We start from the raw sequence: 25823 nt of genomic DNA on the forward strand, positions 1-25823 counted from the left end.
AAAATCAGTATCTTGATCATAAGTATTCTTCATTGTTTGAAAATCTTCATGATGAGCCACTGTAATAGTTGCAATGCGAGGCACTCTAGAAAGTGCATCAGCAACTACATTTTGTTTCCCTGGAGTGTACATAATTTGAAAATGAAACATAGACAAGAAATTTTTCCATCTTGCATGTTTCTCCTGCAAATGCTTTTTGAGTCTTGAAATACTTCAAGCTCTGATGATCAATTTTAATAAGGAATTCATTGCCTAAAAGATAATGTTTCCATATCTTCAAAGCATGAACCATTGCTAAGAGCTCCTTTTCATAAATGTCATACCTTTTCTCCACATCATTTAGACGGCGGCTTCCAAAGGCTACCGCATGGCCTTCTTGATTTAGCACTGCACCAATACAATCACCGCAAGCATCTGCTTCCACCACAAATGGTTTTACCAAATCTGGAATGATAAGAACAGGTCCAGAAGTAAGAGCTGTTTTTAGCCTTGTGAAGGCTGCCTTCTCTTTTTCCTTCCATTGGAAAGAGATCTTCTTCTTTGTAAGGTCATGAAGTGGAGAAGCCATATGTGTAAAATGCTTGATGAAGCGGCAGTAATAAGAGCATAAGCCAAGAAACGATCGCACCTCATGTACATCATGAAGATGAGGCCATTCTTGGATTACCTTGATCTTTTCAAGATCCATCTAAATCCCTTCAGAAGAGATGGCATGCCCAAGGTATTTATTTTATGCATGAAAAATTCACTCTTTTTACCATTTATCAAGAGTTGATTTTGTTGAAGTAATTGTAGAACAATCTCCAAGTGCTGATGATGCTCCTCTTCATTCTTGCTAAAGACAAGAATATTATCAAAGAAAGTACCGACATATTGTCGATGCTCTCTAAAGATGCGCTCCATCATTCGATTAAAGGTGGCTGGTGCATTGGTTAATCCTAAAGGAACCACCAAGAATTCATAAAGACTGTATGAAGTGCGGAAAGCAGTTTTGTGTACATCTTGTGGTATTACCTAATTTGATGATAACCACTCTTTAGATCAATGCGGCTGAAAACCTTTGAGCCTCCTAGACGATTCAAAATGTCGTCAATTCTGGGAATAGGAAACCGATTCTTCACAGTGATTTTGTTGAGGGCTCGATAATCAATACACATCCTGAATGTGCTATCTTTCTTTTGAACAAGAAGAACCGGTGAACAAAATGGTGAGCTACTTGGCCTAATTAGCCCACGGTTGAGTAGGTCTTCGACTTGCTTTCTGATTTCTTCTTGTTGAGGATGGCTCACACGGTATGGTGCTATATTAGGAGGAGAGTTGCCCGGAATAATATCGATATGATAGTCTTTTGGTCTTTCTGGGGGAAGCTGATAAGGAAGATCTTTCGAAAAACAATCTTTATACTTTTCCAAGAGCTGAAGTCGCTCTTGGTTTTCAGCATTCATATTATCTTTTACATCAGTGACATAAAGCAAACAACATTGAACACAATCCTTAATTGCTCTAGAGACTTGCATATGGCTTACCATAGGTATGGTGTCTCCAGAAACTCCAGCTTGGATCTCGTACTTTTTGCCTTTGTTGGTGAGTTCTACCTTCTTTTTCTGAGAGAAGATGGTTGAATCTACTCTATGATTCCAGGGCATGCCAAGAATCACATCGCAACCATGAAGGTCTCCGATACAGAAGGTATCTTTGTCACTGTAGCCTTGAATTTGAAACTTGAGCTTGCCAATGTAGGGTGTCACAGTCGTCACTGTGTCACCTTCATCGGCATTTAAAGCTTGGCGAATTTCTGCCGGAGTGTCCATCTCTTCATTCTTTAATCCAAGCTATTTAGTAATTGCAAGGAAATGACATTTTCATTCGCCCCAAGATCTATCAAGAATAGTGCTTGCTTACCTTGCAATTGTCCCCAAGCTTTTAATAATTTGCGCATCTCTGGAGTGTGAGTTGTGTTTGCAACTACATCACTGATAGCATTGATTTTCACTGGCGACTTAGGCTTGTTGTCAAAAACCTTGCTTTGTCATTTGTTTGGACGTTGCTTCGCTATGTGGCCTGTTTGTCCACATTTAAAGCACTTCCCTTCTTTCATGAAGCGCTGCTTTTCTTCTTCGGAAAGTTGCTTTGCTTGTGGGTATAGATTGGAGCGAAATTGAGGAGCATTAGGAGGTGCATAGGGCTTCATCTTCTTTTGATTTGATGGCTGCTTTTGCCGCTGTTTTTGTCCTTCATTTGGGACTGAATACTCCTCATCATCAGCTACTCTCTTCTTATCATTCTTTTGGAATGATTTGTTGCCATTGTGCTCCATTTGCCATGTCTCAGCATGGTCAATGAGTTCCTTGAGACTAGAACAATGATAATGATTAAGAGCAGTACGAGGTTTAAAATGCAAACCTCCTTGAAACTTCCTAAGCTTTTCCGAACTGCTGATCTTCTTGAAATGTTGGACCTTCAAAAGTAGCTCCCAAAATCTCTTGGTATAGTCACCAAGTGACTCATTTTTTCTTTGCCAAAGCCGATCCCATTCCATTTTTACATCTCTTTTGAAATGAACAGGAAGAAATTGGCTTTGTATCATGCGAACAAAGGACCACCATGATTTTGGAGCAGCATGATCATATTCCAACCCCGTCCACCAAGTATGGGCTAAGCGGTCAAATGTAAAGCTGCAAACTTAATCTTTTCTTTTTCTTTATACTTGTCACGACCATACAAAATTTGAAATTGACGAATAAACTTCAGAAGAAGATCAAGATTTCAGGAACCATCATACATACTGAACTTGATCTTCTTTTTAAGTTGAGATAGTGACTTAGTCTTCTTCTTCTTCTTATGCATTCTTCCATGCCCGGATCTTGAGGTTGAAGATGATGAAGTGCTTGATGGGGATGAAGATGGAGACAAGGGTGAAGAATGTCGACGCCTTTGACGATGATGAGGTCTTCCACGAGAAGGGTGTGACTCTTCGTCACTAGAAGAGGGTCCATCAGAGTAGGCGCCGGTTGACTTTGAAGAAGAGGATGAGCTTCGACGCGATCTCTTTCTTTGTCTTAAAGTAGAATGGGACTGCCTCTTAGAAGCAGTTGGACTTCTTGATTGGCTCCTTTCATTGGTATGGCTTTGTCTCCTTGAAGCAGATGGGCTTCTTTCCTTGAATTCTTTGGGATTCTCAACTTTTTCTAGTTTGAGAAGTTGCTCACGAATTTGCTGATTCTCCTCTCTAAGACTTTGAATGGCTTGAAGGATAGCACTCGACTGATCCATTGAGACTCTAAGAAAAATATGCTCAAGCACTCAATGCAAGGGCTGAAAATAAACAAACTTATAATTGTAAGCACTACCAATGTTGGGGTGAGGACCAAGCCAAAGCTCTGATACCACTGTAAACGCCCCGAACAATGTAGTATGCTTAACAATTATGATATTCGCTTGTTTTCGAGATTTAATATAAAAGAGAATGAACACTTAAAGAAGCTGAAAATGAAAATTACTCACAAAATTACAGCCATGAAAATGTAAAAGTAATGGAGACAAGATTGAGGGTTGAAGATGGGCAACCCCCCTCCCCCCCCTGAAGGAATGTATTTCTGCTCAACCCAAGTCCCTTAGGGAAGAGCTCAGTTACAATCAACCTGAGAGTGAGAAGAAGTAATTCTCACTCTCACAAGATCATGCAAAGACGTACAAACACACATGCATTATCTATTATGCAATGATAAGAACTGATTTCTTTACAGTATGAGAGAAGAAAGAGGGAAAATCAGCCTTTCTCCATCGTTGATCAGCAGTACATAGATAGGGCTTGCTTCTTGTTGCTAAAATGGAAGAAAGAGCTCGAGAAGGAGGTGCTGTAATGAATTTACAGGCTTGCTGTCCTGTAAAACAGCAGTGATAGAAGAGGGAATATGGAGGAATTTGATAATGGAGATAATGATGGGGATGGATGGGGCTAGTTTCTGGCTATCTGTGGGTGCTGTACATGAGTTTACAGCAAAGAAAAATGATGCCGAATGAAGAAAAGGGAGCTCTTATTTATAGGAGAGGGAACAGCTAAAAAGGGGAAAGTGGAGTAGGATAAAACAAGTGTCCAGCCACATGTCATGAGATGTGACATGTGGTGGGACTCTTGGAAACTTGTGTGACAAGTGTCTTGACACTTGTCTCTTCTCTATGGCCTTCCTTTTTGGGTTGAATACTGTCAAGAATAGAAACAACCAAATTTAGTAAGCACAGTCAGAGTATAGAATTTACTATTTTTAGAATGACATCCCTATTTTTTAGGACTAGCATTTTTAGGCTAATTCGAGGCTCCTAAAATTTAGGGACCCCCCAATATGGGTGTCATATGAAAGCTTTTTCCGTGTACATCGCAAGGGTATCAGAATCTTCATGCGACTTTCCTATGCAAAAAAATATGCATTTCAAGCTTTCAGCCCATACATGCACATTGTACAAGCATTTCATGATCATGCTATCTTGTTGATTGTAACTGTCTGTTCTGGCGGATCTAGCCCACACTTCAAGGCATCAATCCTTTCTGTGTGCGAGTCTAACCCTGATATGCGTGAGTTCTGGTCACAGGCGCCCAATCAGGCCATATAGGTGGAAGTGTGAACTATCTTTTCTCTAATCCACTGCGTGGGTCCACCATAACCTGTGACCACTCATCAGTGGCCAGCTCCAATGCACTTTTCTTTATATCTAATTAGTGCAAAGGAAACAAATTTAATAAATCATTATATAGACAAATTAATGAAAAAGGATATAAATTCTATTTCTATAGAGTTGTGACATTATATTATAGAAAGTAAAAGTGTTTTGTACAAGAAGAGACCATAACATATATACCTCACAAGCTTCCTTCTTTATCAACTTCTGAACCTCAGTGGAACACAACAAAGGATTATCAGATATTTCATGTTCACCTTGAATTACAAAAGTCTTACCATCCCTTTCAAATTCCAGTGTATTATAATGATAACTACGTTTTAAGGATGGTTCCAATCCCCATAGCCACTCCCTCCCTAAAGCAATATCGGCTCTTTCCATATTCATAATTTGGAAATCAAGTTTATCTTTATATCCTTGGATCTCAATTTCCAAATTGGATACCATTGTATCCCATATTTTATTATCTTGACCTTGCATCATACGAACAACATATTGATGCCCACTCTTTTGTTGGGGAAGTTTCAATTTTTTGACAAGTGCATAATTTATGAAATTGTGGGTAGCAGAGTCATCAATCATGACTCTAACCCTCTTTCCAACTATCAACCCATGCACTCTAACTAAATCATGTGGCCCAAAGGTAGGCTGCCACATAGAAGTTGACATACAACACCTGTGTTGTACATCCTTGTGCAAGACTTCTAAAGATTTATACCTTTCATGCCCCTTTAATTCTAGAGTTTGCACTACATGGATTTGTTTTTCTTTTCCTTGGCAATTGAAACACAGCTTTTCTTTTTTGGCCTTATCAAAGTCATCTAGACTTAATTTTGGCCTTACATATTGTTTCTTTTCAAAAGGTTGTTTCTTGCCCTTAAAAAATGGCATTTTTCTTTTAAATTTGCCTACAAATTTTGAGGTTTCCAATTCCTTAGACTTGGGCTCCATATCAGTGAGACTAGTGAGTGTACTTGGACGCGTACTATCTTCATTAATTAATGCAAATTTAATTGCCTCTTCCAACGTCTTAGGTGAACTCCTTTTTACTTCCTTTTTACAGGCCTTATCTAGTCCCCTAATGAATCCTATTGTCTTTTGAAATTCATCTATTCCTTTCAATTTGAGGATTATCTCACAATATTCCTCCAAATATGTTAGTAGGGGTCTTCTCTTTTGTCTGACATAATCCCAATCTTCCCAATTTCTTTCCATTTCATTTTTAGAAAGGAATTCTTTCAAAAAGACGGATTCAAATTGAGCCCAAGTTTCAGGTATTTTATTTGCCTCCTTTAAAGCTCGCCACCATTTATACGCCTTTGGCCCCAAAGTTAAACTGGCCTCCAGCGCTTGGAGATGTGGTGGAGTATTTTTAAGTTTGTGTAAATCTTCCCATTTTTGGAGAAAATTAAAGATAGTGTCTTTATTTCTATCTTTTTCCTCCCCGTGAAACTGAGGGGGTTTCATATCTTTTAGAACTGGATTATCCCTCAACTTGTGGTGGGGTTCCTAGGATCTCGCATAGTCACATCTAAATCTTTCGATGAAGATGGGATATCCGAGGTTTCTATCTTATTTTTATCCATTTCTAATAATAAAGTTAATTGAGATTTTATTTCGGTGAATGTTTGAGTTAAAAATTCCATTTGAACCCCTTGTGCCTGCACACGAGCAGTTAGATCATCAAATTGTTCTCGTGTGGCAAAGAATTCTTCCCACTATTCTTCTTGCATCTCCGTTTCATGGGGATCTACCATAGGGTGGTCCCCAGAACTAGAACCTTCCATTACTCCCTCTTTCCCTTTGTCTGCCATAAATACACTGGAATTGGAAAGCAAAGATAAGAAATTTGCATACAAAGTAAAGTACTTCCCTGGTTATAATAACAGGGCAACTGTTGCTCGTGTTATTAATAAGCCCGAAGAGTGAGGGATAATTTTTATCTTCCCAAACGAAGCTGGTCATGCTCGAAATGAAGCTTATTGGCAGAAACGACTAGTAAGAAGGGGACTAAATATCCCCCTTCTGAATGGTCACGTGATCCTTCAGTATGTCTTCTATGTAGAGGACAGGTCTCACTGACTTCAGTCGGCTGGTGACGGATTTGACTCTTGGCTTCAGTCGGCTGGTGACGAATGTGACTACCGTTGCATTGCTGCTCTTCGAAGATAGTCGTGTATGACGTGTGGTATGTGGAGTACCGTCTCACGCTATACGTCTCCCTGCGGCCAGTGTAAACGGATGATGGGTGACGTGTTCGTGAAGTCGCTTGGCCCTCGCCTTAGTTGCCTAACCCTCACGCCTTAGTCGCCTGACCCTCACGCCTTAATCGCCGAAAAAAAAAAACTTCGTGAATAACTAACGGAATCATGACCCGCTGGCTGAAACAGGATCCAACGGCTCCAGTAGGATGCGATGGCGGCTCTAATACCAATGTTATATTCAAGATGACGATTCAATGAAGAGACTAGTATGATGAGGAGAACCGAAAAGTACTTAGTCCGATTCTCAATAGGGGCACAAGATTCCTTTTTTCCTCCCAGCCTTGCCTAGTTAATTGCTAGCAACTCCCATCGTGATCCGATTGCCAGCCGTCATTTCTTGGTGAGTCCTACTATTCCTGGACTTTCTTTAATTCTAGGCTCCCCTAAACCCCATTCGGGCGCCCAAGGCCCTTTGACGGTCATCCCTCGTGCTTGTTTCCCATAATTTACCTTATTAATATAACACTCAATCTCTAGGAACTGTGGGATATTCTTGACCTCTTTCACTGCCACCCGTACCTTTGGAACCCCTGTAGTTGTCACTGTATCCGCGAAGGACACGAGAAGGACAGTGCCGAAGAGCCGCCCAAAGTCTTCCACCAACTGGCGGTACTCAATCGCCAGGCCGGGGAAAAGAAGGGTGACCCGGTGCCGAAGAAACTTGTTGTAGAGTGCAAACACCTCCACAGTAAAGCCACTGTACCAAGGGACCATGTATATGACCCCCTTCGTGGATGCATATGGTGAACTGGCGAGTAGCTCACGGGCTTAGTCTGCCGAGCTGAGGCAGGCCATGAAGATCCCTTGGCCCAATAGGACCGCCTCCATGATCTGCGTTGTGCCGATGCGCAGCGTGGAGTGGAGCCAGTCCCGAAGCTGAGCCTTGGCTGGGGAATGTCCTACTACCTGACCATAAATCGCTATTTCCATTGGCTCCAGCTCTTTAGCTCGGACGGCTAAGAGCTGCTCCTCAGAGAGGACTATGCGCAAGGTGTTCGACTGGGGGATACTCGGTGAGTGCACTGGTGTCTGACCATAGGTTTGCATTGCGCGTCCCTTTTGGGAGAACCTACTTATCGCGCTGCTGTGCTACTGGATGGGGAGTTGCTGCAGGGGGAGGGAGCAACTGGAGGAGGAAGGGGGGGGGGGGGGTGTCGATGGCGAAGAGGGGGGGGGGTTTCTGTTTTCAATGGCGGTGGTGTTGCAGCCTGATAGCGGGCTAGGCCTCCCGGCAAGGTAGCACTTGGGGGGCGGGGAGTTGGGAGGGGGGAACAAAGATAGGCGGGGGGGAGGGGGGGGACAGGGTGGACACAAGTGGCGCGTAGGGAGTTGGCGACGGCGAGAGAGATGGGTGCTGGTGGCTGTCGATGGCGAGGGAGGGAGTCGATGGCGCTGGTGGCTGTCGATGGCGCTGGAGCACAACAAAGCGACAGGACAGGGGTGGGCCGGAGTGCAACGAACGGGCGGGCAGGGGCACGGCGAAAGGCGGGTGGGAGTATAGCGACGTAACAGGCAGGAGAGCTATTATCTCAAATTCTGTCTGCCAAGTATCCTATACTGAGAAGTAAGCAAGAGTGGGCTTCACAGCTAGCTCCATGAAGTTCCGACACTAGAGGAGAGAGATTAGACTACCATGGAGTCTACAGACCATATGAGGTTTCATGCGCTAAGTTCAACTTGATCTCAAGTATCGAACCCAAGAATTGTTAGTGAAGAGAGGCCCATTGTGTGTATGGAAAGCCTCCTCTAATTCCTTCTCTGCGAAGGGGGCTAGGAGGGAGCATTCCATCTCCTCTGTGAGGAGGGAGGGGATGTGATCCAAGACCTGCTATCTACATCTCTGTCCTCTAGTTGAGGTTCTCTCCTGCTGGAAGAGGCGCGTGTAGTAGTCGGTGGCAATTTCCATCACCTCGTCTAGGCTAGAACGAGTCCTCCCATACTGATCCCGAAGGCTGCGTATCTGCACTCCTGTGGTGTGAGGTTGGTGCACGTGGAAGAACTCCCTACACATCGTGTCCCCCTTCCGCGCCTAGAAGGCTGCTGAGGTTCGGAAAGAGAACTTTGAGTGCACCTCTTGCGTGTGGCGGGTGGGATCCCCAAGTGCCTCCTGTAACAATCTCTGCGTGGCTGCAAGGTCCCGCCGTATTGCTCTCTCCTCCTTCCAGCTTTGCTGCCTGGCGTGTATGGCTGCCTCTTGGCAGATTCTGCTCGGCTTGGCTCGGCTAGGACCTCTGCAACCTCCTCTACTATCTGGTCCCTCCCGCCCCACTCTCTCATCCAAATCTGCTTTATCTGTCTCGTCACCTCTTCCCTCTAGATTGAGTCAAGGATCCGGCAGGAGCGTGTGTCTAGGGCGGATGTTGGGGGATCAAGTGCCAGGAGGACTGGGCAATGATCGGACAACGTGGTGCTTGCCAACTGCTCAATCTGGCCTCCATGAGAGCCTCCCCACTCTCCCACATAGAACCTATCCAACCGCTCCAGCAAGACTCCTCCTAGCCACCTGTATCCCCAAGAGAAATCCAACGACCTCTCTCCCCTGTGAAAAGCAGGGTCTCTCCAAGCGTCACGTGCTCCTACTACCAACAGAAAGACCTCCCATGCCTCCTGCTCCTCCCCAGCCATGCCCTGGTAGTTTTTGCCTCTACCGTGCTTGTCCTCCAAAGCCTCTAGGTTGTTGAAGTCTCCTCCAACAATCCAGCAGTCCACCTCTGGGAGTCCATCCGTGATCTCCACCCAGAACCTTTTGTGTGCCCTAACCTTCGTAGGGGCATAGACATTGAGGACTCCAAGGCACGAGTCCCCAATATCCAATCTGATCCAAAGAACCCTCCCTGCCACTTGTTGGGCCTAAGTGGGAGTAAGCTCGTGCTCCTGTAGAAGTAAGATATCAATCCGTCAGGCAAGGGCAGAGTGCAGCTCCTGCCGAACAATCAAATTCCTAGAACCATGTGCCCCATTGTAGTGGAGACTATTTATATTCCAGGATGCAAGGTGTAAGCTCATGGGGAAACCTATGACTGACCAAACAAGCATCTGTTCGGTGTGGAGGCTGCTGATGAGGAGGAAAAACTATGGGACATGCAAGTACGCTTTGCCAGGTCTGGACGACGAACTCCAGTCCCCCATGGTGGCCCATAGGGGTGATAGATGCTCCAGGTGGTACTATCAATGCATCTATCAGCCATGCTGAGAGTCGTGACTCTGTACACTGGTAGAAACAGGCTGCCTGTGCCAGGGGCCACTTGATCACATCCTCGGAGCTCTCCACTATGGGGGGGAGGGGGGGCTCAAAAGATAATGCTCAAGTGTGGGACCTCGGCACCAGCCCACCAATTAATGTCCATCATGCAACCAAGCCATTGCTGTGCAAACAATGCTAGTCCTTCTCCTCCCATCCATTGGGAGATGTGGTCCTCCACCTGACTCTTCAACTCCTCCCCTACCTGTGTAGTCGTCCACTCCCCTGAGTGAGAAGACTAAAGAAAAAAGGCATAGTTTGGTCCATTCGGTGGTGCTAGTAGATGGAACCTGCCCCTCCTTGACTTATGAACCATGAAGATCCCCACCTCCAGCGGCAATGGAAACTCTCTGCGCTCTACAACTCTCAAGTAGGACCATGGGCCACTGCAGAAGAACTCCTATGGCAGCAGCTGTGCCTGTCTTGGGAAAGTGTGATGGGAGGTAGGGGCGGATGAGTTGGTAGCTGTATGGGAGGGGAAAGATTGCTGGTGCGAGGAGGATGTAGGCGTGTGTGGCTCATCAGCACTTGTGGGAGGAAGGGGAGTGGGTCTGGGGGGGATCACCTGAACTAGGTGCAGGTTAGGAGGAGTGCTCGGTAGGGGAGGTGGTGGGGGGGGGAGGAGGATCGAGTGATGGTGGGATAGATGGCGGTGTATGGCGGGTGTGGGGGGGGGGGGCTGGTGGCCCTGAAATGGGGGGGCTATGGGCCAGGGTCAGTGGAGGGGGGAGGAATGGGAAGTTGGGGTTGGAGGGGGGGAGGGGGGGGGGGGAGGGGGGGGAAGGGGTGGGTGGGGGGATGTGGGATCTCAAGCGAGGTAGTCTGTGGTGTGGATGGTGGATGTGGGGGGTTGCAGTCCTATTGGTTGGGGTGGGCAGGGGGGGGTGTGGAGTGCTCTGCCGAGGGGATGTCGCACGCCCACCTGCTCCCTGTTGCCGAGGTTGGGTCTGAGGGGCTGGCTGTGCCCCCCCTACCGTCTCCCTCTCTGACGTCTTTGGACCCGTGTGAAGCTATCAACGTCCACTTGCGGGCCTGTCGACGAAGTTGCCTTGGTACCGAAGCGCGTACAAACTGCTGCCTGATGCGGAAAGTCGTGACAGCGCAGGCGCTGCCCTGGTTGCCCAGTCACAATGAAATACTGCCTAAAGAAGTGCCTGCCCGCCTCAATCTCTAGGACCTATGGGATATTCTTGATCTCTTTCACCGCCACCCATACCTTTGGGACTCTTGCTGCTGTCATTGCATTCGCGAAAGATGCGGGAAGGACAGTGCCAAAGAGATGTCCAAAGTCTTCCACTAGCTGACGATACTCTTATCGCCAGGCCGAGGAAAAGAAGGGTGATAGGGTGCTGAAGAAACCTGTTATGGAGTGCAAATGCCTCCACAGTAAAGCCACTATACAAGGAGACCATGTATATGACCCCCTTTGTGGACGCGTATGGTGAACTGGCAAGTAACTCGCGAGCTGCGTCTGCCAAATTGAGCCGGATCATGAAAATCCCTTGGCCCATTAGGACTGCCTCTATGATCTGCACTGTGCCGATGCACAGCGCGGAGTGAAGCTAGTCCCGAAGCTGGGCCCTGGCAGGAGAATGTCCTACTACCTGACCATAAATCGTTGTTTCCTTTAGCTCCAGCTCCTTAGCTCGGACGGCTAAGAGCTGCTCCTCAGAGAGGACGACGCGCAAGGTGTTTGACTGGGGGGCACTCGCTGAGTGTGCCGGCGTCTAGCCAGAGGTTTCCATTGCGCGTTCCTTCTACGAGAACAACCAATCCCGTAATCACGTCGTGGTGCTACCTGGGGGGGAGGGGGGGGAGTTGCTGCAGATAGAGGGAATGACTGGAGGGTGGGGGGGATCAATGGTGAGAAGGGGGGGGGGGGGGGGAAGGGAAACTGCTGTCTTTTAGTGGGAAGGAGGCTTGGCAAGGGAGGCTTGGCGAAAGATCAATGGCAAGGGAGGCCTGACGCAGAGGAGGGGGGAGGGGGGAGGGAAGAGAGGGGGGAGCGAACTGTTGGGGCAGGGGGGCAATTGCAAAAGGCTAGGCGGAACGGACAGGTTGGGGGAAAATGGCCAGGCGGGGGGAAACGACAGACGGGGGAGGGCAGTTGCGAATCGTTGAGGCGCCCCGGGGGGGGGGGGGGGGGGGAGGGCTCAGCGTGACGAACCGCTGATGGCGCGCTTGGTCTGGGGGGGTGGCCGCGATTAGGCGGAGTGAGGGAGGGGTGATCAAACGGAGCAGGGGAGGGGGGGGGGCCCGCGATTGATCTGGGGGGTGGGCGCAATCTGATGGAGCGAGGGGGGAGAGCTTGCGACGTGACAGTTGCTGAGATCTACTATGGAATTATGATAATATGAATGGCCGGTTTGATGGAGTATACACCATTCTGATTGTGTGCTTCGTGATTTGATCTGTTCAAGCTGAGTTGGAAGAGCTTCTTCAATAAGTGCTAGATAGGCATACACAAAGCATTTGGCTGAAATTTCAGTATTAAGCTTGTTCGAATTGAAGAGAGAGATCTTCAATATATAAGTGTGGGGTATTGGATGGCTCAAAAGTGGAAAATTCGGGGCTACAAATGATAAGTGTTTGTTGAAAATGATAAATGTTTAGCAAAATAACAAGTGCAGTGGTACTTGTCACTTTCAAAATTATACTTGTCCTGTTGAAGATGCCGCATGAGTAAAAGGAGCTTCTAAACCTTCTACTCTAAAAATCTCTCAAAGGATTGAGAATTTGAGATAGCTACTGAAGATAAAATTGTTCTGTGTGAATTTGAAGCAAATAAAAATTCCATTTGACTCGTTTTCAAAAATAGTAATCTCCTAAATTCCAAGAGTTGTCAAATTTAGATTTTCGAGAGCTTATTTGTGTAGATTTACCAGTTTATGGTTTATTTTTTTATCATGAGCATCTAGTTTCACCTTCTGAAACTAATTTTATGGACTTCTAGGCAATGTGACCACCACAGTGAAAAAAGACTTAACCATTTGGGCTTTTTGATCAATCTAATTGCTCGACTAAAATTTTGATTCCTCTTGGACATCTTGTTAATGGAGACCCAAACATAATAACATGGCATTCCGGATATTAGCCAACCTTTAAAGGAAAATATAAAACATTTAACTACATTTTTGAAATACTCAAAGAAAATACAAATCACCTTTCAAGGTTTAGGAACATCAAATTAATTTGAATCATTGAGCCAATACATATTGATAATAAATTATGTACAAAAGGTTTGTTACATCCCTTCCTCTTGTCCTCAAGACATTGCTTAAAGGGATCCAACCCATCTTCATATACTCCCTAGCATGGACACATAGGGGTAGTGGCCTTTGTCCTAGGGTTCAATTTTGGGCACCTCAGCTATCGCCTTGTTTGCTGTTCTTCTTTATTGGTTTCCTCTATTCTTCCTACAAGTTCCTCTAGGGAGAGTACTTTTCTTTCTTGAATCACAATTATTTCCTTCATCATCAACTCCCTTTTCCCTAATTTTTCTTAGTTGGGGATTCTACTGTGCTTTTACTTGCTATAGATTTAACAATCGTACATGGGTGGAGAATGTCTCTTAGGACACCTTTTTGGAGCTAAGCAGGGGCATTGAGCATTATTATAACTCATTAGGTGTACTGACAAACATTAATTCCTAAATTTGGTCGCCATTTACAACCCCAAAATGGCTTCATTTTACATTTGGCATTTATGGTACATGGTAGGAAAATGCTTAAACTCTGCCCATAACTAGGGCACATGAAATTATTGTCTTTGACCCCCGCCTCATTCATTCTACACTCTGCCTATAAGTAGGGCACACCCACCACAAACTGTAAATAGGGCACACTCTGCCTATAAATGTGGCAGCCAGCAGGCCCAGGTAGACTCTGACGCCACTCATTAAGAGCAATCGCAACTATAAAAACCTTGGCTAGCCCTCGAGAAGAACCTTATATCAAGGTTTCAAGTGGAGTAGTCGACCAAGCATTATCTAAAGCAATAGACCATCTTGACAACATAGGCTCACCTTTGACACCGTTACGGTTCACCTCTAGCTTCCCTAATGCACAACATCTTTCCTCGAGGAGACTTATGGTCTAGAAAATTCCAAAGCACTCGATACAACTCTACTTGCAAGGAGGGTTGAAGTAATGGCTTGGGACATTTTTTGACCTTGATTCCAAAGCAATAGAGCAGCTGGCCTATCCCTAGCCAAGGGGCAGCTTCAACTTCTCTCAGGTATGTCTACAATGTCTCTCTTGCCAGCTCTCACACAAATCACAAGCACCCGGTCCCCAAACCTCCCCTGCCCCCTTTTTTCCCTTTCCTCCTCCTCCTCCTTTGATAATAATAATAAACAATGACATCATCTACAGAGCCATAGTGGATGCAGCTCAGGTGTAAATATCATTGCCAGAGAGCACTCTTAAGGTTCTTGGGTTTAACTTTGTTGTCCTGCATCCTATGCAATTTCTACTCACCCTTGCCTTCTCACCCTTCAACTCACCCGTCTCCCCTACCCTACCCTCACACCCTAGCCCCTTCACCTCATGTATTCACCATCCCTCTCTCAATCATCCTTCTCATGCTACCCCCCTTTTTTCCCTCCCACCTTTCACCTTTCACCTTTCACCTTGAACCTTAGTTGCTTGCCTCGCCCTCTTACCCCATGCACTCACCCCTACCTCACTCTCACCCTCACTCACCCTCGGTTTCTCATTGAAGTCTCTATGGTGGCCTCCTCCTGTTTGCACAATGTCTCCATCCATCCATCATACAACTTTGAGGATTTGGGTTTAAATATAAAGTCCTATCACAATGAGTGACAATTCTAATCCTCTGTTGAGAGTATCTCGTGAACTCTAACTGATCCAGATCCTCCCTCCTAACTAAGTTTGTCATCTACTCCTACTAAGAAAGGAAACACACAAACACACTCTGTTGATGGCTACCACTACAAGAAGAATCTCTCCTTTGATAAAGAGCCCAATCCATGTTGTACAATCTCTGTGGATTCCCTCCATTTTGGGCATACCACCTCCATGATGCTCTCTATTATAGCTCTAGCCCACCTTGATACCTCGAAGTCTCTATCTCTGTACATAAGCCAGCAACTCAAGAAAGGCAAACCACTCCCCCCACTATAGAAGCTACTGATGAAGAGACCCTCCCCCAATAGGAGGGTCCTCTCTCCAACAGTATGGTCTCTCTCTATCTTGAGTAGTTGGTTGAAGAGAAATGGCTGCCTCAACTTCTCTCCAATCATGGCTAGGTCAATTTGGTGAAGCCCTATGTATACTGATCTCCATGCGGTATTATAATAGATGTAGTAAATTTGACCTCAAATTTGTTCTCAATCCATGTAGGAGGGTCCTCTCTCCAATACTATGGTCTCTCTATCTTGAGTAGTAGGTTGAAGAGAAGTGGCTGCCTCAACTTCTCTCCAATCATGGCGAGCTCAATTTCATGAAGTCCTGTGTATACTGATCTCCATACTATATAATAGATGCAGCAAATTTGACCTCAAATTTGTTCCTAAGGCATGACATGGCTCGGATGTGCTGAAATATCCAATGTATGCTAGGCTGCCATGGTCTCCATGAGCAAGAGTGATGGTCTCTAATGCCCATAGTAGTAGCTTCTTACATGGCTCCTTGCTTGGAAGAAGTCCTCTCACAATGAACTTCACCATTGATGCTCTACTATGACTTTTTGGGTCAATAATTCCCAAACCCCCCCTAGATCTGGGTCGAATGATAACATCCCAAGCTACCTTGGCCCTTGTCACAGGGCTAGCATCTCTGTTGGACCAAATGAAATTTCTGATGAATTGCTTCACCTAGCTAATGCATGAGTTAGAGAAGGCCCAATAGGAAGTTATATACAACATAGTGCCAAAGAAAACCTTGTTTTCCAACTACCACCTTGCTTCCTATACATACTCTCATTGTCGTTGTGCTCGTAGCCCTATCTCTATCTCCATCTCTTCCCCTATCTTGCAGCTCACCTACTGTGCCACTCCCTCTCACTGCTCCTACAAGGCATGGGCACTCTCCCTTTCACCTTGAAAGACGTTTGGGTGAGGCCTACTAGTTTGTCTCCTCTGCTACATGGTAGGGAGGTGGCCTACCATCCTACAAGCAGAGCATTGTCTTGGGAGACCAGTGTAGTATACCATCTAAAGCTGTGCATTTGTGGAATCCTAATGGTTTGGGGAAGCGAGCATAATGCGAAATAGGAACCATAACTTTGACTGATGGGGGAGTTGAGGGTGTCCCTCCACCATCACATCTATAAAGATCTTCCACATGACACGCCCAAAAGCTCTACCAATCTGGGATATATGAGGCAACAAATACTCAATGAGGACAAGAAAATGTATTGTGATAGCTGTGCCATGTCTGAGCATGGGATAATCATTTTCCTCAATCCATCTATGGAAGAAAGCAAAAGATGACCCTCAATCCATCAATGAAAGAAGGCAAAACATTAATGGGCTAATGGCAAGCACTGTTATAAATTGCTTTGGTGTGCTAAAGTTGACCCTAAAGCACCCTTTCCCTAACGAGGTTACTTTTGTAACTCTTGCAAGGGTGCTTGTAAGAGCTTTCTGTATCATGTCTTTCAGTGTGCATATATCGGTGGTCTATCACATAGCAATTGCCATGCTAGAAACAATGCCCCCAAGGCTGCCACTCCATCTCTAATGTCAAGCTCTATGTCAAGTTTGAACCTAATTTGTGGGATAGTATTGGCCATAAAAGCTATGGAGGCTGCACAGGAGTCCCCGAAGGAAGAAGAGGGACCAGATATATAGTCTCATGGATCAAGTTTTCTTCTTCTGGCTGCTGTGTGGGATCTTGTGCTGCTGAATTTTTGGTGCTCTGCTGGTTCTATAGCAACTCTTGCAAGGACAGAATCAGTGACAAGGAAAGGGTGGAGATCATCGCATAGAACAATGCTGCTAGGGTGGAGGGAATAGAGGTCATTGATGGCAGCTATCGATGGCATCCGGGAGATGAGGGTGTGAGATGTTTCAACAGGTGGCTGAGGAAGGCAGAAGCAGGTGTCTGAGGAGAGCAAAGCAGGCTGAGGTGAGGAGGGCAGGCTGAGCTGAGAGGGGGTGCTTCAGTCAAGCAGGGAGGAAGCTTCCATGGTGTTTATTTGTGGACTTCTATTAGATTTTCCAACTTTACTAACCTTGTGTACTAGACATTCTCCCTGAGAGCTGGCAGTCTAGGAATTCTTTCTTTATGTTTCTTCAATTCAACATTAGGAATTCTTGCATGTATTTTACCTTCATGTGGTTGCTAAGATGGTCTTTAACGGAATTCTCCTTTTCAGGACAAATAGGAAATTCCTTTTTTTCCCCCCTGTTTGGCTTGGATCAAAGTCGTACTTATTGTAGGGATGCTCTTAGGATTTAGGTCCATCAATCCAGCATGGCTCTTGCCCAAAAATTGTGTAAGATGGGGTGCAAGAACACCTAGTGGATTGAGGATGTACCCTTTTCCTTTTGTTGGAAGGGCAAGGGAGCAAGCACATTTGGTTGTTAGCAGTGTCCAAATTAAGATTATTGAACCTAGTTATCAATAAGAACCAGGATGTTACTTCAAATTTAGACTCTAACAAATCAATCACCAAATGCCACAAGGATTATCAGGTTAATTTGTCATCTGAATTGTGTTTATAGAAACGTTCATGTTTTACAAATCACAAGCTAAGGCTGCAGTGCTCAACTGCTATGCTGAACCTTATGCATCTTCCCTCCACCGTAATAATGTATGAACTTAATCATAAAGTCATCAAGATGGTATCCACGCTTATATTCTTTGGACAGTGGATGCATTCTGCCAGACGTATCTGTGTGTTAAGTGTGTATAACATTTTGTCAAAGTGAAGAGGTGTGCTTGTATATGAAAGGCATGCCATTTATCCGAACAAAAAACTGCACCCACTTTTCCCTGATTCAAATTGATTGATGCATGGTTCAAACATTAATAGAAAGTGCAAATTAAACTTCCTCAGCCAACTTCAAATGCCCCAAAAGTCGAAAAGCTTCATCAAACAACTGTTTCTACAGAGCATTTAAGACCATGAACATCTATAGTTTTTGTTCCTTAATTTGGTTCAACATTAAAAAGTTGATTCAAATACCAATCATGTCTAATGCTGCCAATGCAATGGAAGTGGTTTAAGTAGCTCCAAGGATAGTTGACCAAAGACACAGAGTAATACTTCCAGTAGATCAATAGATTACCAATGTGAAATTGCAATATTTGCACACTATATTTCTCCTGTCAATTCTAGAAATTTTTAGAACTTGCCTTCGAGAACTTCTGCTGAAACAAACGTGAGCAATGATCCACTTATATACTGAGCAGCAGTATAAGGTATTGGTCCATCAAAAGAAATTACTAAGCCTAAACAGGTTGCAACCTCAGATGCAAAAAGTATTTGCCTGCCATAACAAAGAAAAAGTTAGCAAGGAGTATCTCACAAACAAAAGTTCAAAAATGTTAGCACCTCCATAATAACCCAGTGTAATGAAAATCAGAATTTCAGGGCAAGTTTTAGTCCAAAGAAACAATTTTCTTGACCTCAAGAAATCACAGCATTGAAACAGTCCTAGAATGGGGGCCAGAGCCACCATGGACCACTGAAATTGCCTTCCCCTACCCATGCATTTGGAAGGGTTGAAAATTCAACCTCTTGATGTGATAAAAAACTTCATCAACATTTTACCTAGGCTGCAAGAGATGCTCAGGCTATGCAGTAGGTCTGCATGGTGTGGATGGATTCCTCAGATTAGTATGCTTGCTCTACCATATAGCTGTTTCTGGAAATGCTACAGAAATGTCTTTGGAAATGTTACTAATCTTTCTAGAAAAGCGCTCCACTAAGTCTGAAAAGAAGAGTTGTTCTACAAAGAATTCTGTGTGTGTGTGTGTGTGTGTCTGTTTTTTTTTTTTTGGCAAGTAAAATGTGGCTGATTATATTACTCAAAAAAACAGATTACAACGGAGTGCTCCTAGTCAACAGACTAGTTGGAGCTGATGAAAGTCACAAATGCATCATATATACAAGCCTCTCAAGGTGGTTTGGGGGGGGATGGGGGCAATAATCCATGGATCATGAACGCCAGCTTCGCATTGTCCTAGAGACAATGAGGGCACACAAGCTTTATGCCAAAAAGAAGAAGTGTGCGTTCTTCAAACGACAGATTGAATATCTGGGATTCATTGTTTCAGCTGAAGGAATTTCAGTAGATCCGGGCAAAGTCAGAGACGTTCTGGAGTGGCCAATACCAACAACTGTCAAAGAAATACGTAGTTTTCTTGGATTGACACGATGGTACAGGGTCTTTATTAAAGACTATGCTTTGATTGCGGTGCCACTGACCGATCTACTGAAAAAGCAAACATCAATTGTATGGTCACCTGCTGAACGATCCAGCTTTGATAAATTAAAGCAAAGTTTGGTATCAGCACCTATCCTGAAACTTCCGGACCTTGTTAAGGAGTTTGAAGTGATAACTGATGCTAGCACACTTGCCTTAGGATGTGTGCTTATGCAAGAAGGTCATCTTGTAGCATACTCTTCAAGGAAATTGAAGAGCCATGAGAAGAATTATGCTACCCAGGATCTGGAGTTGTTGGCTGTCATCCATGCTCTCAAGCTTTGGAGACACTACCTGCTGGGTAACAAGTTTACCCTAGTGAGGGATCATAAAAGTCTTAAGTGGATCTTTACCCAGGATGAGCTCAACATGAGGCAACGTTGATGGATTGAAGTGTTGGAGGAATATGACTTTGAAATCAAATACCGGCCTGGAAAGAAGAATGTAGTTGCCGATGCACTCAGTCGCAAGGCATTTCTAAATTCTCTAATCTTACAAGATCCATCAACAGCTAGATCTCTAGCCACAAAGGTATCCATGCCAAACAACCCAATACTTGAGCTAGCCAGAGAAGAGGTATGCCATGATCCAACCTATCAAAAGATGCTAAGGGAGATCCCTATCAAGGATAAAGACCCAAAGCTACAGGCAAAGTATCAAGAATTCTCTATCAATAGTGGACTCGTCTACTATAGAACGAGATTATGTATACCGGTAAGCCAGTCACTCAAGCAAAAGATACTTTGGGAAGCTCATGACTCCCCTTATGCCAACACCCTCAATGCAGTCAGAAAGAGCTATTATTGGGAGAGGCTTAAAGGTGACATTCTCAAATATGTCACCGAATATTTGTCTTGTCAACGTATTAAGGCCGAACATGTCAAAATGCTAGGGAAGTTGCAACCACTTGACATTCTCCAAATGAAATGGGAATTCATTAGTATGGATTTTGTTGTTGGCCTACCCCAAGTTCAGGGAGGATACAACTCCATTATGGTTGTGGTTGATATGCTCACCAAGGTTGCACATCTTATCCCTGTCAAGACAAACTATAAAGCCTCGGACATCGCAAGATTATTTATCAAGGAGATATTCAAACTGCATGGGTTGCCCAGAAGAATTATTAGTGATCGTGACTCTCTTCACATCACACTTCTGGAGGGCTATCTTCGAAGCCATTGGGACTCAACTCTGTTTCAGTACAACTTACCATCCCCAAACCGATGGTCAAAAGGAGCGAGTCAACCAAGTCATTGAGGATATGCTAAGGGCACACTGTTGTCGCGAACCCAAAAAGTGGATTCAATACTTGCCACTGGTTGAGTTTGCCTACAATACTTCTTATCAACAAAGCATTCAGATGACCCCTTTTCAAGCATTGTATGGGTACGACTGTCGAAGTCCTTTAAACTTCTTGGATCCAACCTTGAGGGTTGGAGCTTCAAGACAAATGCTGGAAGATATGGATGACCAAATGAAGTCAATAAGACAAGATATCCAAGCTGCCAAGGATAGACAGAAGGCTTACGCGGACTTGAAACGTCAAGATGGATCCTTCGTTGAAGGAGATATGGTCTTCATTCGCGTACGCCCAAAGAAGAGTTCCCTATCCTTGGGAGAATGCAAGAAGCTAAGTCCAAGGTATTGTGGACCTTACAAGATCCTCAAGTTCCTAGGGCCTAATGCCTATAGACTGCAACTCCCTCAGAACCGAAAGGTTCATAATGTATTCCATATCAGCCTACTGAAGAAGTATGTACCTAACCCTAGCCACGTACTTGATGATCAACAAGTTGCAATGCCTAGCTAAGGAGTTCTTGAGCTACGGCCTGACAGGATCTTAGATGTTAGGGAGAGGCATTTGAGATCCAGAACCTTGAGAGAATACCACGTCCAGTGGAAAGATTACCCCGAAGAGGAAGCCACTTGGATGGATGAAGGTACTCTCAACCAACAATACCCCCAACTCTTCTCAAGATGAGGACATCTCGATTCCTCTAAGAGGGAGAGAATGTAATATTTCCACACGAGATATTAAAGAACTTTGATCACTACACACCCAGCGCAAAAGCTGTGCTAAGTCATCTCCCGCAACGGAAAAATGTTAGTCGCAAAGTCCCTACCCTGCGCGCACGATAATAATCCCCATCGTGTTGAGCAAATAAGGCCAAGGTTAAAACCCGCAAGCCGCACAAGAACACCCCTTACGGAAGGGCAAATGGATAAATGATTAAAGTAGTGTAAATTTTTTTATTAATTATCCCTCCCCTCAACCGATGCATGGCAGGGGGAGAGGGAGTGTGAGAGGAGTAGTGTTATGTGGAAAGCATGGGGGAGAGAGGGGGCATGCAAGACATCCATGTGTGTGGATCTCCTCCCCCCTTACACACTATAAGACCTCCCCCCTAGAGCTTGGAAGGGAGGCCACAAGGAGAGAAAAGAGGGAGGCCTGCTGTCTGAGGAGCGCCGCTACGCCCGGAAATTGCCACCACGCGCCGCCTACTGCCGCCCGTTTCAGCGCTACTGCCGCCTCCACTCTACCATCACCATCATCATTATCACCTCCATCTTCGTCATCAGCATCTTCTCCCATTAAACTACTTTCTTCTCTCTCCACGTAGCTTCTGCTCAAAAGCATAGAAGCTTCTTAGAAGCTTCTAAAAACAAGGCTTCTATAAGCCTTGTTCATCATCACCACTGCGGATTTAGCCAAAAAATCACATTCTGTAAGGGCCATGTCCCGCACAGAATAGAAAATCCAGGGCAGAAAGGAATTCGATACGCGAAAGAGTCAAAGAGGAGTTGCTGAACCAGAATTCAATGGCTCCCAAAAAAATGGCAAGAGGCGCACACGCGGGAGTTTCTTCCGCGAGCATACGCGTGGACATCCCTACGAGTCCTCAAGCCCAGGTTCTTAAGAGAATGATTCCGCATTAAAGCAATGCATTAGGCACGTTAAATTTTCATGGGAAGAATGCATTTACGCATGTTTCTAATTCACGTAGTCTAGTTAAAATACATTTGGAAATTATCTCCTTGAACGATTTACAAGAGTTAGTGCATGTCGCGCAATTGGTTTGCTTGCATTTCCAAGTTGCAAATCCCAAGCGCATATTGCTTAGGTTTAAAACATGAAATTGCTTAAATGCATCTTTGATTGGCCACGGAAAAGAAAAGCGCTTAAGGCATTTAGGTAGTAATTTTCTACTTGTGGATTCGTATGAGATAATCGTTGTCGATGTTGTCCAAGTAGTTGCATTTCTTGGAAATGAAACCATGAACTTGCTTGTTGCATGTGAAGATGCTTGCAATTTAAGACCGACTAAGTGCCGTAGAACGGATTAAGTCAACATTGGTCTTATGACATTCGTCATGCATGAACATCATTTATCGAAGTTGTATCTAGAAAAGGTTGCATGTCATATATTCGTCATGCATGAACTTCATTTATCGAAGTTGTATCTAGAAAAGGTTGCATGTCATATTAAAGCCTGAAATTCAATTGCATTAAACGAAAAGTTTGTAGGCAAAGTTCTTGACGTAAATCTATGTAGGTTTTATGCAAGTTATTTTCCAAATTGTCAATCATCATGATTTTTTTCAAGGAAAAGAAATGGTCTTTGCAAACCTTATAGTTGCATCAAACTAATAGCCTATGATTCGCATACTTGTATGGAATGTTGCATCTTGAATTTATTTATTTGCATCTCTTAGGAAAAGTATTTGCATATCTTCTAAGCAAAGATCATTCTTGTCGCAAGACAATTAGATCATTTTAGGTAGATCACTTGTAATGGTATAACCCTCAAGGGATTCGAAAAAGCATAACTAGTTGGCACGACGAACACTTCAAAGTGCTAGGTAGGATTTAGCACGCTAAAAAAATTCTGCCTAGCATCGCACTTGGGACACCAAGTCGAGACTTTCGAACCCAAAGGATCCTACCCATATTCACAGAATGTTGGGTTAGTTAGACGCCCATACAATAACGATCTAGGGTTTTACCCGAAGGATCGATCGACCTAGTACTAAACTTCCGATTAAGTTTAGAATCCCTAGGGCCAAACGTTATTGGCCTAGTAAGGTTAGGGATTGGGTTGGGCCAAGAGGACTCCCAAAACCCTACATCTTGACCAAACGTATTTCTTGACCAAGAAACGACGTTTGATGGGAGAAATGATCCCACGAGTTAGGTGCGACACTTGTGCAACAAGTTGCAACGTCGTATGGCTTTGTGATAGGTTTGCCACTCCTTGGAACAAGGTTGGCAGGTTCCAAGTACAAGCTTAAATTGCAAGAGGATGAGTAGTCATCCTGCTACTGAGTTGCCAAGTTAAGGTAACGATCAATTGACAAATCAAGTTAGGGCGATGGGGATTGCCCAGGATTTACTATCTCAATTTAAGTAACCTAAGGTGTTTGTTAATTGGGATAACAGAGTATAAACCCTAACCCAAGGATAAAAGGGTAAACAAACAAACCCTTGGGGATCTTGCCAAGTCGCAATTGATCTCGGATCGAATGCTGGATGCATTCAGAGAGAAGGATTCACACCTTAGCAATTGGCCAAATAAACGACCACTGGATTGTTTGTGTTTGTATAAGTTAGGAGCACTGTTTGTACTTTCTTTGCTCAAGGAACTAAAGATGGAAAGATAATTAATGCTTCAGGTTGAAGACCTGGAGGGAGAGGCAGCATCAGTTACCCCCGACTGTCTGCCTGACCCTAACCAAGGGGGTTGTTAGTCGCGCCGGGAACGTGGACCGAACCCGCCATGAGAGGTCTCTCCGTTGGGCGCTACTTAAAGCAGGAGGACGCTTGGGTTCTAGAGGGGGCTCTGGCCGTAAATCCCTTGCCTTCCGGGTCCTGCACAAGAGGCCGACGTGACTCGGGATTGGATCTCAAGGCCGGCATACTAGACTACGGTGAAAACTTGGATTAGTAATCCCTGAGGATTGCTGAATTGCCATCGGGCGGATTATGGATTGGCTTCAGGCGGATTATGGATTAGCCTACGGGCTGGATTATATGATGTATTCCAAAGATAAATAAGATCAATTGTTGAAAAGGAACTTGTTTGACACTGTTTTTCTATGTCAAGTGCTAAGATTACGTAAAGGAATCGGTGATTAATTGGCTAATTAAGGAAGCTGTTTTTGCGTGTCAAACTAAATGTGCTAGGTAATTAGACAACTAAAGCAACCCCGAGGAAAGTGCGGTGGATGTGGCCATGGGTCTGCCCTATGGATGGGTGGTCCCGGTTGGTCGGGAACTTTTCTCGAAGGAAATTGATAGCAAGGAACGTTGATCTAGAATCTAGGATGCTAGAGTTCCGATTTGTGCCGTTTTAGGGGAACGGAATAGGACTATGCCTTATGGGTAGAGAGGTCGAGATTTGCATCCCTCTCGTTTCCCATTCTCCTTGAACCAAGTGCAACATGAATCCGCTTCGACCCTGACGTTTCTGCGTAAAGTAGTTCGTTTGGGGTTCGCTGCTAGCTGCCGTTCTAGGAATTTGACCACTAGGAAAACCCCTGATCTAGGTCGGTCCTAAGTGGGAACGACCGGAAGGCTTCCGCTTCGTGGCAGACTCGAGAAGACCTAGATCGCAAACCCTGTGACATTCCGTGGGAGTGTCGGGCGGCGCTCGACTCTCTTCTCGATGGGCTGCTAAGACGTGTCCTGCAAGCGAACAAGTGGACACGTTAAAGTTGGTATCAGAGCCGAACCAACAAAGAATCTATCTTTTACAAGGAAACTTAATGAGGAAAAGTAGAGCAAATGTTGCTGTTAAGAACACTTCCTTACTTACTTATCAATGCTGACTTGTAAAAGTCGCGAAGCATGAAACAGATTCTTGGTGTTCCAGGTCATGTTTATGACCGCGATGCGTGCCTCGGATTATCGAGAGAGGATGGATATGATGAATATCCTAGACCGCATCTACAATCCTTCACCCCTGTACATGGAACGGAGATGGACGGGTGATTCAAGAATTTATTACATAGCTGCCCACTGATTTGTGTACCTTCAAACCAACCTAAAGAGAATCAAGTGGTTGGAGGACCTGAAGATCGTGAAGCTATTTATCTTTGTTGAGGCTCACGCAAACGCAACCCTACATGTCAGAGGTCGAAAGGTCAAGTAGAACACGTATGTGTACAAGGAAGTGACCCGAATAATCCCTGCCGACAGGATCAAGGTGTTGGGACATTACGAGAAGAACGGGTATCAAAGGAAAGG

The 25823-nt window shown here is 44.8% G+C and overlaps 1 protein-coding gene across 5 annotated transcripts in view; it reads right to left on the reverse strand.

Annotated features, from left to right (window-relative positions):
- Window positions 1-25823, reverse strand: part of LOC148010677 (SPX domain-containing membrane protein At4g22990-like) — a 170041-nt gene that overhangs the window by 29030 nt on the left and 115188 nt on the right. For all 5 annotated transcript variants that reach the window (XR_015689429.1, XM_087671075.1, XM_087671072.1 and 2 more), the window contains one exon: window positions 18507-18640. Coding sequence is in view for 4 of the 5 variants with exons in the window: in XM_087671075.1 (XP_087527201.1) it covers window positions 18507-18640 (134 nt within the window). In the remaining variant the exon portion in view is untranslated. The remainder of the gene's footprint in view (window positions 1-18506; window positions 18641-25823) is intronic.

This window comes from Lygodium microphyllum, chromosome 29 (genome assembly GCF_053477565.2).
Source record: "Lygodium microphyllum isolate KBCC chromosome 29, Lygodium_microphyllum_v1.1.10, whole genome shotgun sequence".
Lineage (NCBI taxonomy): Eukaryota > Viridiplantae > Streptophyta > Polypodiopsida > Schizaeales > Lygodiaceae > Lygodium > Lygodium microphyllum.